This window comes from Chelonia mydas, chromosome 25, assembly GCF_015237465.2.
Source record: "Chelonia mydas isolate rCheMyd1 chromosome 25, rCheMyd1.pri.v2, whole genome shotgun sequence".
Lineage (NCBI taxonomy): Eukaryota > Metazoa > Chordata > Testudines > Cheloniidae > Chelonia > Chelonia mydas.
In genome coordinates, this window is record NC_057858.1 from 4,077,888 (window position 1) to 4,093,057 (window position 15,170).

Sequence of the window (15,170 nt, forward strand, 5' to 3'; positions counted from 1 at the left end):
CACACCAACAGAAGTGGGTCCAATAAAAGATATTCCCTCCCACACCTTGTCTCTCGAATACCTGGGACCAACACGGCTACAACACTGCATTCAGAGGCATGCGTCAGGCCCCCCAGATTGTGAGTTCTTAAATAGATATGCAAAAAGAAAAGGAGGACTTGTGGCACCTTAGAGACTAACCAATTTATCTGAGCATGAGCTTTTGTGAGCTACAGCTCACTTCATCGGATGCATACTGTGGAAATTGCAGAAGACATTATATACACAGAGACCATGAAACATACCTCCTCCCACCCCACTCTCCTGCTGGTAATAGCTTATCTAAAGTGATCATCAAGTTGGGCCATTGCCAGCACAAATCCAGGTTTTCTCACCCTCCGCCCCCCCACAGGCACTAAATAGATATGGGCTTTTTATTTGCCTTTTGGTCACATTTTCAATCTTCTCTGCAACCATAAGGGCTAGAAACTCACTTTAAAAAGAAAGGCGGAAGATTCCTCCTGTTTCCAGGATTCCAGGAACTGGGGCTTTAAGGAGGGTCAAATATTGCAAGGCTTGCAATAAAGCAACAAGAACCAGCCACACTTTGTTTCTGGGTTAGGCAGCTTAGTTCCCCTGCGTGCAAGGGTCCCCCTGGCATTTGGCCTCCTTGGTGCTGGGCAGCTTTTCCAGTTTATTGGGATTGCCTGCTGAGGACGACTTCTTTACAGCACACGCGCCTGATTCTCTTTCCCCCAGGTTTTTCAGGCAGTGTTCCACTAAGGCAGCGTTAAACGGCAAACAATGCAAGTCCTAGATTTGGCACACAGCTTGTCAGAGCAACGCTCCAGGTTCAGTTAGCAAGAGATGCTAGGGTTGGAGGACCACAAGGAAAGGAGACACCTGCTAGAATACCAGCCCTGCCTTAGGTCCTGAGCACACCTGTGCCAGCATTTGCTTTGGGGGGGGGGGGGGGGGGTGTCCGCTCAAACTTGGGTGACATGTTCTAAACAAAAATTCCCATCTGAACCTCAGAAAAGCACCGTTAAAATAGCGCACAAGTTTCGTTTCAGCTGGTATTGCCCCAGGGGAGCCCCTGATACATAGAAGAGCCCAACTAGTATCAAGCAGGTCATTATAAGAGATTCATCTTTATGTTATCAATTTATTACTCTAATTTCTCATAGCATCATCTTTCATTCACCCTTCAGCCGTAAGCTCTTACTCCTTGTAAGGGAATTGCATGCAGGCTTTCAGCGAGGCCCAGGAAAGACTGTTTAGTTCTTGCCATTTTCTAATACAGAAAGATCAGCAGGTTGGATGGGGGGCGGGGGTTGTTACCCTGGGTTGTTTCAACCCAAAGCTCTTGGTAACCTTTGCTCTGTGCGAGGTGGTATCAGGAAATAAGTCAGGGGAGACACGGCTGCCTGACCAATCGATGGCTGGCACAAACAGGACAACACACGAGTGCTTTCACTTAAAGCTAAAACCTTACTTAGTCTCAAGCACTTACACACGGCTGCAGCAGGTTAGTAAAACACCCTCAATCCTCGATAATTCCTGAAGCGGAGTGTGGCTCTCGAGTGGCACAGCAGCAGCCCATCTGCCAGTGGGGAACACAAGAGGCACCCAGAGGGAGAGTCCAGTCCCGAAGCGTCCCACTACCTCACACTTTCCCCCTTATTCATACATTAGTAATAGAATGACATGCCCCTTAAAGAAAAAACTTGTCAAGCGACCAGTGAAACTGCTTAAGCAAGAGGTTCCTAATTATTGATTAACCAGGTGTGGGTTTTTCCCCAGAGTCTGCAGCCTTGAGACCCCAATAGACATTCCTGGGGCACATCCTGCTCTTCTAAAATGCATGTATCAGCAACCTCAACACAATTCTTATCAGGAAGGACACGGGGTCAAGCTGCCCTTTCTGTGGCACTCAAAACCCCCTCCCCTCCTGCCTTGGTCAAGCTGAGTTTGCTACATGGCCACTTTATGGCCTGCTGACTTGGCTGCTTTTAGCAATAAGTATTAGTGGTTTCAGGCACTTTACTGGTTTGCCGACTTCTCCCCGTACAGGGGTGGTGGGGGGAAGAGCCCTTCTGGAACAGAATGGCATGATTCCTGTGGTATGAAGCCCACAAGCTCAAAGAAAGCAGTTAGAAGTTTCCATGAAAGAAGAATCTGTCATGGACTTTTTTAGGCTAGAAACCTGGGAACAGTCAAATGATCTGGTCCAGTCTGTCTAGTATCCAGTCTCGGATTGTGGCCAGCACCAGAAGCTGCACCTTCCTCTGGAATAAACTCCAGCATTAAGCAGGTGAGAGCCTGCACCCTCCAAATGAGATCTCCTAATCCCTTCTATTTAGAGATTCTCTTAAAATCCTTTCCAAGAGTTGTTGGCACCAACTGTGGCCATTTTTGAAAACCAACTCATGTCCAGTCCTGTCATGGCAGATCATCAGCTGAACACCAGGTCCCAGTGCAATACTGTGGCCAAAAGGGCTAGCGGGATCTTTGGATGCATAAACAGGGGAATCTCAAGTGGAGGGGTATTTGGCTCTGGTGCAACAGCTGCTGGAATCCTGTGTCCGGTCCTGGTACCCACAATTCAAGAAGGATGTTGATAATTTGGAGAGGGTTCACGAGAATGATTAAAGGGTTAGAAAACCTGCCTTGGAGTGAATGAGTGCCTTGAGTCTATCTACTTAGCTTAACAAAGAGAAGGTTCAGGGGTGACTCGATCAGTCTGCAAGTACCCACGTGGAGAGACTGGATAGTGGGCTCTTCCATCTCGCAGAGAAACGACCACCACTATCCAGCAGCTGGATGCTGAAGCTGGACAGACGGGAAATAAGGCACAAGTTTTGAACAGTGAGGATAATTAACCCTTGAATCATTTATCAAGGGTTGGGAGGGTTCCCCCAATCACCGGAAGTTCCAAAAATCCTGACTGCTCTAAAGAGATCTGCTCGTGGTTCAGAGGAATTAGTCCAGGAAGTTCTGTGGCTTGTGTTATGCAGGAGGTCAGACAACGGTGCCTCCTGGCTCCTCCATACAGCAGCTACTTCACGGACACAAGGCAGGGCATGAAGCGCCACGCTGCCAGGGAAAATGGGCTCAGAGGCAGTCCCAGCACATCAGGTGGCAGTCCCCAGGGGGTCTCTGTGACCCACCCCGTCACACCAAGACCTGATGCAGTGCCCCATTTGAAGAGCAAATACATCTGCGTTTCTATAGCTGAGAGCTTTCCGTGGAAGGTGTCCCAGCATGCCATTTTACAGAAGGGGAACTGCAGGCTGAGGGCCTGACGTATCTGGGCATACGGAGTACAGGGCAGTGATGAACGGGATACACACAGTGCAGGCTAATGGCAAATCAGGGCCAGAGAAGTCAGTGGCAGAGCAGAAATTCCAATCAGCCCCTGCTCTAGTCACTAGAGCCCACTTCTTTATTCTGAACAAAAATTCCTACTAAGTAAGTTTCTCCTTGGATATTAGAAATGAGTGTGGCTATGTTACTTGCCACCCAGAAATTCTACAAAACTGACATCTACCCGCACAGATTAACACCTCATAAGAGAAGCCAGAGGTCTTTTGCAGCCTAAGGAAAGCTTCTTTCCCAATACATACGGCCCAGCTTTCAGGGACAGGCTCTGGGAGGAGTTTTAGCCCCACGCAGAAGCCCCACAATTCCATAAGTTACACAGTCTATTTTAGATTTGCAAGGCCAGTAATATATCATGCTCCCAGCTGGCTCCTGCCTGCCTGTTGCTAGAAATAGGGGCTGCAAGTTTCACAGATTTGCAAAATCAGCAAAATATATAACTTGGCTCAGAGCAAGTGTTTCTGCAGCGTGTAAGACACCTGTGTTAACAAAACGTTAACAAAACAAGCAGTGAATAGTTAAATCAAGAAGACTTTTTAAAAAAAAAAAAAAAAAAAAACAGCTGTTCTAACCACACAGAGGTGTATGGCATTAGATCCAAAACCCCTATGCTGAAAATATTTAGGTTGCAAAGGTAACCATTTCAAAGTTGGGAAGTACCAGAGTTTTGGCTACCTATGCAACCTAACTCAGACCCAACTAGAGCTAATGGAGTATCTTCTATATGGACCAGCCACTAGCGAGAGATGGCAACAGTTTACCACTGGCTTTCACAGCTGTTTGAAAAAGCTTCTGGATTAATTCCTGGTCGTATTGGGGGGGGGGGATGTGCTCTGGCAGTTCAACCCCTGCCCTCAGCTTGTCCCATCCCTGGCTCCTGTTCCCAACCCCACCCTGCCCTTCTGACCCCCTGCCACTGGGTCCTGCAGCCCACTTCCCTGCTCTGCATTTCAACCAGGCTGTTTGCAGGGGGCACAGAGCACAGAAGAGATTTTCCCCAGCTCTTGGTTCTAGTGACCGGAGCCCCAGGGTTTGTCTACACTGCAGTTAAAAACGTAGCTGGCCCATGCCAGCTGACTCAGGCTTGCAGGCCTTGCGCTGCGGGGCTGTTTCATGCAGTGTAGACTTCTGAGCTTGGGCTACAGCCAAAGCTCTGGGACCCTCCCACTGCACAGGGTCTGAGCTCAGGCACCAGCCTGGCCTGGAGGGCCAAGTGAGCTGGCACAGGGCAGCCGTGGGTTCAATTGCAGTGTAGGTGTACCTCTGGTGCCAGGAGGAGCAACTGCAGGGAGAGTCCTGCTCAGCCCCAAACTGGACCGTGATCAGGGCAGACAATCAGAGCTGCCAATCTCGAACAAGAGCGAGCACGAACAAGCTAAGTTCTCAGAGGTTTATAGTTCTGCCAATCTGAGCACTTCATGGAGGCAGCAAAAGGTGCCTCTGACACCAGGATGTCCCCCCCAACTCATGCCAAATTTCAAGCCCATGCTGCAAAGCAGCTGTACCAGAACTTTGCAAGGAGACTGTGTCAGTACATAAATTAAAACACAAAAACAAAGACAGGGGCAAGGAGTAGTTTTCCCTAAGCTTGTTCCTGGAAACAGCAGAACCATTTTGGCCAAAGCCTTTTAATCCCATTTCAAACAAGAGCAGGTCAAAGCGCACTGGGGGATTTTTAGCACACAGCAGCAAGGTCCACGGGGCCATTTAGTGCATGGCCCACTGGAGAGCTGTAGCTTCACACCCCAGCTTGCAGTCTAGATAAGCCCATAAGCGTTGGGGTCCTGGGGCAGGTCTGAGATGAGGAGTTCAAGCCTTCAAGTGGAGTTGCGCGTGTGTAACCCATGCCTGCTCGGTGTGGTACTCTGTCCCCCTCTCACAGCACCTCGATCTAGAGATAGAGTCTGCTACAGCCTTAGCCAAGAGCCTGTGGTTTTCAGCTCATGCAGTACAGGCTCATGCACGAAGCTTCAAGGTTCAATCCCGCCCCCTGACAACCGGGGTCTGGCAGAGTTACGCACGTTCAACAAAACTGAACATCACAAGCAGTCCCTTGATCTAGCGTGCAGCATTTCCCTACTTTGCCTCAGCACTGCACCACCGATCCCCCTGCCCCAATACAGCAAAGAGCAGTCGGGGGGGGGGGGGGGCTGTGCTTTAGACAGTGCTAAGATGAGGACATGCTCTGAGATGCAGGAGTGAATATGCCAATTTTAAACCATCATTGCTCAAGAGACTGACTCGTTGTAGATTATAGCAGCTCAAGCTGGGTACAATTGCTATACCAAGTCAGAGCTCCAGGTTTTGCCCGTTTCATGTAGCAGTTACCCGCCCTAGTCCAAACTTAAAAAAAAACCCTATTTAAAATTAAATGTGAAGTTATGAGAACCTACGCTAAGGTCTAAGCTCACTATAATCAATTACAAAGGGAGTTATTTGAACAGTACATGTCAGCTGCCAAGTTGTCAAAGTGAACTTATGGAAGTCATTCGCTAAGCACCTGGTACCAGAGTTAGCTGAACCAGCTTTTGACAGCAATAGTCTCTTCTGCAGGTGCAGAGAAAGGGTTTTCCTCACTTCAGTTCATTCAGTTAGTTCAGTTCAATGACTAGTTCACACCAAGCTAAGAAACCAACTGGGAGTTGGGAGGGGGAGAAAGAACAGGAAAGCTTGTCTTCCACTCTAAGAGTAAAAACTAGATGAGAGGGTGAAATCTACTACTTCTAAATCCTTGAAGGACAATGGTGACCAGAAATCAGTTCAATTCAGTAACTGAGGAATTAAATCAAAATAAATTTTTAAAAATGCAAACTATATACTTTGATAAACTTTCCCCCTTTATGTATCCAGCCCTATTTTTATTTCACTAACAAAATTTGAAAATGCTGTGTGTGCATTTAATTGAATTTCCATCCAAATACAACTGGACACAAATCACAAGCAACAAACTAACAGTCCTCCAGTAAATAAGAAATGCATCATTCACCATTTTCTAACAAAAATATAAGTGTGAAGAATCTGAATAAATGTGTATAGTGATAGCATTTGCTCCTGGTTAGTATTTACCTCCAAATCAACATATTCTAATGGTTACCAACCAATGAGGATTAATCTTTCTTTAGGAAAGGAACTGAAAAGAACAAATGCAAAACAAGATTAAATCTATCATTTAAATCAATGTTTCCAGCCTGGAAAAATCAATCCACGCCGGCCTGGACACAGGGTCTAATTGCACTTGCACGGTAATTAAGTTTTCAGAAAGGAACTAACGTGTATGAATCCACTGCTGGGCATATATTTATTTATTTGGTGGAAGGAAGAAAAACCTCAAATAGGCATCAGTATTTTGTAATTGCTGGGATGGGACATAGTAAGCAGGAGTGTCATTCAATAGGGGGCAAAGGGGACAGATGTCCACCCCGCAGACTTTTCTTGGGTTTATATGCTCCCCTGCCACCTCCCCCAACAATTTTGCAAGATATCATCACATATCACGTTCTATCAGCTGACGACTTCACTCCCCATCCCTTGAATTTTTCTGATAGTAAGTCACGTTCTATGAAACATTAGCCATGGCTGTGCACGGGCCAACACGCACCGATTGCCAGGCCTTTCTGTGGTGAGAGTTCTGGTTGAGTAAGAATAGGCTGCCTCAAAGAACACAGGTGTCACGCAAACAATGGTACATCCATCATGTGAGCACTCATTCTCACTTCCCATGGGGGTGATAGAGGGTTCGCGGCTGCTTGGGAGGTCCGAGGAAGCTCTGGGAAACACGGTGGAATTCCAAGATGAAAGGCTGTGAGCATTTAAGATGGGACAAAGACAATAGCATCAGGCATCTAGGTAGCATTTCCATCTCGTTTAACACAAGATTTGAAGCCACCTACCCATGCTTCGGTCCTATTACCCAGCCAGATGTGCTTAGCCATAGATACTGTTCCCTTTCGCACAATTCTCTTCTAAATTGTGCCAACAGTTTTGCTTTTATTTAAGCCTCACAATTTGATGAGGTGGCTGAAACTGGGAAAGGAAGGCACCCAAACTCTGACTCAAGAGGAAGCAGAATCAGTAACAGCTAGACTTACCAGAAGACATGGTTGAAAGAGAGGGGCTCCTGTGTGGCTCAACTCAAGCTCAGAGCATCAGAGGACCTGAAGGAATGCCAGGCTGGGTTACACAGATCTTCACACTGGAGCTTTTTTCCCCCTCATGGCAGGCTACAGCTGAGCCCAGAAACACTAAAGCCCTCGGTCTAAGCCACTCAGAGCAGCCAGACTTTAAGGACACTTTTTACAGAACTGCAGCAGGTCACATTGCAGCAGTGAGCGAATGCATGAGAATCAGGAGACCGAAGGTTCGGTTTACTGTCCAATTTCTGTGACATGCGAACAGGCCACAGTAATGGGGGAAAATAAGTTGGACTCTTCAGATGTGCAGGTTTAGCAGTGTCCGGGATGGACACAGGATTTTCTTAGAGCAGGATTTTGCCTCAGACAACGCCCCCGGCTCTAACCACAGATGGCCTCAGACCAACAACTGGAAGCCCTAATTATAATGCAAAGGCTCGTCGAAAAGCCCAGGCTGTAACTTAACCAGGCTGTACCGTGCCAGAGAGGACCTTACAGGCCTTCCTAGAGACTCAAAGCATCCCGAGTCACCAGAATTACACTGCACTGAGTTATCAGAGGCAGCAGCTTATTTGTGGCACTGGTCATTCTGCTTTGGCCAGCAGACTGCAAGGAACAGCTGTATCTCAGCTGGAAACAGACCCACTGTCCCCAGACACTCACATGCTCCACCAAGGCCTGGAGTTTGCCACGTGTTCGGGGGGGTGTTAAATTTAGGGGGAGGAAGTCCTTGGGCTCCTGTCCAGACTCTGCTCTACACCCAGCTATCTTAGGTACTTAGCTACCTCCATCATATTACTGTAGTATCAGAACACCTCACTCTAGCGTATTTATCCTCAGCACCCCTGGGAGGCGGGGCAGCCCTGTTATCCTCACTGCATAGATAGGGTGCTGAGACACAAAGTGACTTGACTAAGGTCACACAGGGAGTCGGTGGCAGAGCTGGGAATGGAACGTGCTTCTCTCAAGTCCCAGGGCAGTGCCCCAACCACCAGGACATCCTTGCTTTCTAGCCACCTCTGCCACCCCAGGCCACATCAGCTTGGTCATTAACTCCCCCCACAAGTCTGGACAAGAGGAAGTCATGGGCTTAGTGGGAGGGTGAATGATTGTTTGGCATCTGGCTCACAAGGCACCTCTCACCCCAGTGATCCCTTGCACCAGTAGGTTCCATAGCATGGTTCACATTTTGTGAGCGCGCCTTGTAGATTCCCACTCCTGACCCCATTAACCCACCTCCTTTCCCACTAACCATCCCTTAAAATCCCCATGGCAGAGTACTAGGAGGGGCGTGCCTGAGGGATTTTAGCCGTTGCAATGCAATATAGCAGCTGGACGGGACATCTGGCCAGCCAGCTCCCGCACAGAGCACAAATGGGGACCCACTCCGAGGCAGAGAATTCCTTCGTGCCTGTAAAGGTGATGGAGGTCAGAATAGTTTCAATAGCATCCGCTCCTTGGTGATGAGCAATAACCGTCTCTGGATACTTGAGCGTCTCCAGCAAGTTTAAAAGATGGGGGAGGGGGTGAAACGGACACTCCAGCCACATGGTCGTTTGCGGTTTGCTAGTTTCCGCAGAGACGAGGGCTCAGTCGATTGCCAAGCGTTCAACAAATGTTAAACGAGGAGCTAGCTTTTTTGCAAGAGTCGATATCCCAGCACTCAGCACAAGCCTGCAGCAAACCCAGGTGCTTGCCCAAGCACAGGGGGAAGGATGCTGAAGTGGGAGAGAAATATTTTGAGTGCCGAACGCTTCTAGAAGAGGAACTTCCCGAGTTCGGGGTCTGAACGAGATAGACTCCAGCCTCCCACGGGGCAGAAGCTGGTCGAGAGCGCACTGCATTTAGGAGACTGTAATGCAATATCTTGCAACGTTTACAGGAAAGCCAGCACAGAGCAGGGCCGGTCTCCTTGCTCGCTGGCCGGGGAGGAACACAGGGCAGCCCACACCGAGGAGAGGGCTCATGCGTGGAATGCTTTTAGCAACAGGGCCAGACTTCTAATTTGTGCCTGTGGGACTTCAGATCAGATGGGCCAGTGCTGAAGGTCATGCCTTTGATGCCAGCAGGCTCAGCACCTTGCCCACAGCCCTCCCTCTGCAGGAGACTTGGATGTTAGGAGCTAGGACCAGGTCACTTGGCTCTTCAGTTCTAGGCTATTGGGATGAAATGGGTGGGAACGTTCATTGCCATCCCAGCTTTTCACCTGCCAGTTAGTGCAAGCCGGATGCTGCTGTTCGCCTCCCAGTGCGGACAACTTTGGACAGCAGAGAGACAGGGACAGGGCCCCAATTTAGGCCGTCGTTGGGATGTTTTAGTGGGTGGGCTGGGGCAGATCATCGTAACTGCCCGCTCCTTGCCACCTATGCCCACCCCTAGTAATGCTGTGGAGAGAGTACATGGGGGCTCGGGAGGCTCTGTCTACACTACAGAGCCCATGCCGGGGTAATCCCAAGTGTAGACACAGCATACGCCAACAAAGAGTTTTTCCACTGGGGTAGGATCACCAGCACCCCAAATACTGTTACCCCTCTTCAGGCAGCATAGCGGTATTTACACTAGGGTTGCATCAGCGTAGCAATGTCCTGGGGGAGGGGGGGCTGCCCCCACCCCACTGACCAACATAGTTAAGCCAGGAGACGTTTAAAGCGTAGACCTTTTACAGTGGAGATCGGTAAGCAAGTGTCAAGTCTCACGGTCTCCTGTAACAGACCAATGCGAGATGCCTAACAGCCACCCAGTGACGCAGGGATCAGCCCTTGGTCCTGACACGCCATCCAGCAAGCCAAAGGGATAGCAGCAGGAAGGTGCCACGCCCCAGCTTCGGCCTCCCCGGTACTGTCCAGACCAGAGCAGCTTTCAGCTGCTTTGGAGCAGGAGGGAGTAGAGAGTAGGAAAGAAGAGAGTAGGTACAGAGAGTAGGAAAGAAAAGCGTCCAGGAAAGCCAGCAGCTTCTCAAGGAGAGAAAAGGCACAACTGCCCACCATGCTAATCCAAGGGAGAGGCAGGAAGAACAATGAGAGGCCAACATGGCTCCTGAGGAAAAACCCAAAGAACAATCCTACAAAAAGGGGAAATGCAGCCAAACTGCTAAGGAGGAGCATGGGGTGGGCAGGGATAGCTCCGTGGTTTGAGCATTGGCCTGCTAAACCTAGGGTTGTGAGTTCAATCCTTGAGGGGGCCGTTTAGGGATCTGGGGCAAAAATTGGAGATTAGTTCTGCTTTGAGCAGGGGGTTGGACGAGATGACCTCCTGAGGTCCCTTCCAGCCCTGATATTCTATGATTCTACGAAAGAATAGCTCAAGTACGTATGGTGAAAAGTCAGACAGACTGAGGCACGATATGAGGTACACCTAGCAAGGGGCATAAGGGGGAATAAGAGGTTCCTTAAATACATTAATAGCCAGAGAAAGACAAAAGACACCGTATGCCCTCCATAGGTGAGGGAACTAGGGCCACTGCTGCACCCCCTCGCTTGAAGTGGTTTCGATCATATACAGGGTTTACAGTTTGGGTCAATGGCTCTCAGCACCCCCACTTAGGGTTGACAGCCCTCCTGCTTTCGCCAGGAGTCTCCCAGAATCAGGCTCTATCTCCTGGAGGCTACTGAAGCCAATTCAGGAGATTTTAGCCTGCTTAGAGTCTGGCAGTTGTGGAAAGAGCCCAGAGGAGAGCAACAAAAATGATAAAAAGTTCAGAAAACCTGATCTCAGATCATAGGCGTGGAAACAAGCAGTGTGCGTGTGTGTGCGGAGGTTACACAGGGCCACTGGCCCCAGGCCTCCACTCCCCAGCCGCCAGCCCTGCCCCGGTGTCCTGGCTGCCGGCCGCACTTCCCAGCCACTGGCCTTGCGCCCAGGGCCCACTCTCGGTCCCATGCCCGGGGCTCTGCTCTTGGAGACCTTGCCCCGCTCCCTGGCCCCATGCCTGGGGCCCTGCTCCATGCTCAGGGCCCAGGGCTCCACTCCTGGCCCAGTGCCCACCCCCAGCCTTTGCCCCCTTACGCCATCTGGGTCCCCCCTTCCCAGAGACATGGCACTGCTCCCAGCCCCAGCTGTGGGGGGACATGGACAGGGCTAAGGGGGCTGGCTCTCAGCACCCCCACTATTAAAAGGGACTCCAAAGCCACTGCCTCAAAGGCACATTTAGTCTTGAGAAAAGACAACTGGACGGGGACCCTGGTAACAGTCTTCAAAAACTTAAGGGCGGTTATAAAAAGATGGTGAGCAATTGTCCTCCCTGGCCACTGAAACTGGGACAAGAAGTAATTGGCTTAACCAGCCACAATGTTTCGGTTAAACATTCGGGAAAGTCTACGGCTAGGTCAGCTCTGGACCCGGCTCCCCAGGGAGGTTGTGGGGTCCTCGTCAGTGGAGGTTTTTGAGACCAGGCTGGACAAACCCCCCTGTCAGGGCCGGCCTCGGTTCACATGGTCCGGCCTCGGCGCAGGGGGCTGGACGAGGGGACCTCTTCCAGCCCTATATCTCTAGGAGCATGAAAGCAGCAGCCGCGCCCCCAGCCCCAGAGGGGCCCAGGAAGGTGGCGAGCGCTGCAGGAGGCCCGTGTGAAGCCCCTGCGGGGAGCTGCAGCTGCGTGACTCTCCCAGAGTCCTCCTGAGGCACCCAGCCCTCGGCCTGCCGGGAATATTGGGCCAAGCGGGCTCAGCCCCGAGGCGGGAACCGCCTGGAGCCCGGGGCTGTTTAAGGACTCGCCCGGCCGGCGGATCCCCCCCTCGCTGGCGCTGCGCCCCGTGCAGACAGGCCGGGCTGCGGCTGGCACCAGCGGTCCCCCTCCGTTGAAAATAGCCGCGCCACTGCGCTGGCGCAGCCCCCAGCACACCCCGCTCGGAATTGCGGCACCACGGGCGCAAGTCACAGCTTGACCGGGGGCTCTGCAGCTGCCCCGGGGGCTCGCGGAGCCCTCCCCGCGCTCTGGAGAAGCCCGCCTCGGGGGGGCCCGCCCAGGACCGGGGCGCCCCGGGCTCAGCACGTGGGGAGGCGGGCCGGGGGCAGCCCCCCGCTGGCCGGCACCTACCTGCGCGTACAGCTCCCCTGCAGCCATAGCGAGAGGGGCCCCGAGCAGCCTGGGCCGGGCCCCGGGAGACGCCGCAGGTGCAAAGACCCCCCAGCCGGGCTGCCCAGGGCGCTTATGGGGAGGGTGGGGCGCGCGCCGCGCCTTGCACGGGGCCGCGTGCACCTGGCATCAATCGCCAATTAACCCGCCCCCGGGGCCTGCTCCGTGCGCCCAGCAACCGCGGGGATGGGCCCTGCGGGGGGGCATCGCGGCCGGGGGGGCCCTGCAGGGCCAAGGCGCCCGAGCACATCCCCAAGTCTCTCCCCAGATCCGGCTGCCCGGTGCCAGATGCAGGTGGAGAGGCTCCGCTTGGCCTTTGGATCTTATTCTAGCGATTTGCATCCCTGGGGCCACCGGCCCCCCTGTGCTGGGCGCTGCCCAGTAGCAAAGGGGAGAGCCCCTGCCCCAGAGAGCACAGTCCCGGGCTCGGGTGCACTGGGTGGATGAAACAAACAGGGCGTGGGGCTCCCCGGCCACGGGGGCAGGTTGGGGATTTATTAGCCGCAGGGCAGCCTGCCCCTGCCCTGGGTGAGAACAGCGGGACGCCTGCAGGGTTAGCGGAAAAGCTGCTCCGGAGAGGCAGCGAGGGGGACACAGACCAGACCCACATTCTGTGGGTCAGTGAAAGTGGCACTCGCCGGGAGAAGGACGCACAAGGCCAGCCAAGCTGATCTGAGCTTTTCACAGCCCATACTGTAGTTAGCTTCACCATGCTCTGGGAGGCAGGGCAGGGCTGTTATCTCCAGGGCACAGAGGGGAAACTGAGGCACAGAGCAGCTAAGTGATTTCCCCAAAGGCACACGAGGACTCTGTGGCCGAGAACAGGCTTGCACCTAGGTCGCTGCAGTCCTGCGACCTGCCCCAACCACCAGGCCAGTCTTCTGCTCCTGCCTTTCTGCATACAGCGCCGAGCACAATGGGGGACCTGCTCTGGGCACTGCCATAATAACAACAACATGGCCCCAGGTCCACCTGACTTTTGAGGCGTTGTGTTGAGTGAGTTTCACCCACAGAGCATAAGGTGTCATTTTACAGGAAAGATCCTGATGCCTCCAGCCCATGCCCCGTCCACCCCTGGCTGCCCCACACTGGGCTGGCTGTTTCTCTGGACACCCGTTCCCTTCCCCTCTGGTCTCTGTGGCTCAGTATAATTTGGTCCTGACAATTATATAAGGCAAACGCTCCATTAATCCAGCACACGCCGAAGGTTTAGTGCAACATAATAATCGGGGAGATTAAAACGTTGCCTTTTTTTATGTGAACAAATTCTGCAACAGGAAGCCCATAAAGACATTTTCTGATGCAAAAATAATGAAGCGCTAATTGCCCAGGGGCTGTCAGCAGCATGTGTCTCGTTAACAAATCACGTAGGCGGGTTTGCGGACCCTGGACCGAAATGCCATTAATAGCAACATGTTCAGCTAGGGAGAAAAGCGGGGGGGGGGGGGGGATTCAAAAGGGGGTTGTCACACTTTCCAATAGCAAAAAAAGCCTGGTAAAAATTAGCTACTGGTAAAAAGCGATTGTCCATGCAGAGCCGCTCAGAAAAATTAATCTGAATGAATTAAAGGTGAATTTGAAGTAGAGAGGTTAAACCGTGTGACATCCCTGTGCAGACACTTACTCAGATTTAAAGTGGCTTTCATTCAGTTTATCTTAATTTGCTTCCAAAGTTAATTACGCTAAACCGAATCTAGGCCACTTTAATTCTAAATGAGTGTGTCCACATAGGGATTTAATGCATTTTAATGAATCCACTTTAAAAATTTATTCCGATTAATTTTCCTGAGTGTTCCCATGTAAAACTGAGTGCCAGCCCTGCTGGATAAACCCTGTGTCAGAGCCTAGTGTCTAGGCTGTGGCAGAGCGAGATTCCACCCCCCAGGCCCTGACTGCATCCTAGGCGAGTAGGTCCCCATGCTCAATTCAATGCACTGGAGAAACGCAGACTATCCCTGCCCCAGAGCTCACAAGTGACCTGGAGGGACCCTGGAGGTTCTGCCTCTGTGGCTCAGTCAGACCTTGGCCTCTCTGGTGAGACTGACAGCAAAGGGGAGCGACCTAGACTCAGGTCCTCATGGGTCTGTAGGCACCTAACGCCCAGTGAAATCAATCAGCCTTAGGTGGCTAAATACCGCTGAGGCGCTGGGCCTTGGTGCCAGCTGGGGTGGTTATTACTTGGTCCCTGGCCCCCGGGATGCCAGACTGACTCCGTGCACACCCTCTCCCTGAGGTCAGGAACCCCCTGCTCTGCGTTTGCACCAGTGAGGAAAGGATCTAGAGCAGACAGCCAAGCCCCTGAGCCAGCCAGGACTCGGCCCTGACGTATGAAGAACTGGGGGCTCTAGAGGTACTTTACAATATTAACACACACACCCCCCCAACGTGTTTCTCAGCAAGGGCCTGGCCTTGCTCTCATTAGAGTCGGTGGGACCTGGAAGGAGCAAGGGCTGTCTCTCCCTGTGTTTCAGGCCAGACCAGCTCCCTGGCCCACTGTCCATCTGCTCCCCATAGCTGCATTGTCCTGGATAGCACCCAGGCAGCTTCGCTGCCGTCTCTAGACAGGACTCTTGAGACCAACTGGAGCTGGCAGGTCTCCCCAGTTG

General features: G+C 52.0%; 1 protein-coding gene across 6 annotated transcripts in view; it reads right to left on the bottom strand.

Moving 5' to 3' along the window:
• LOC102942335 (unconventional myosin-Vb) overlaps positions 1-12,629 on the bottom strand; it is a 67,509-nt gene extending 54,880 nt beyond the window's left edge. For all 6 annotated transcript variants that reach the window (XM_043536140.1, XM_043536138.1, XM_037885955.2 and 3 more), the window contains exon 1: positions 12,526-12,629. In XM_043536140.1, coding sequence (XP_043392075.1) covers positions 12,526-12,552 — 27 coding nt within the window. In that variant the 5' untranslated portion in view covers positions 12,553-12,629. The remainder of the gene's footprint in view (positions 1-12,525) is intronic.
• Between the last annotated feature and the right edge of the window lie 2,541 nt (positions 12,630-15,170).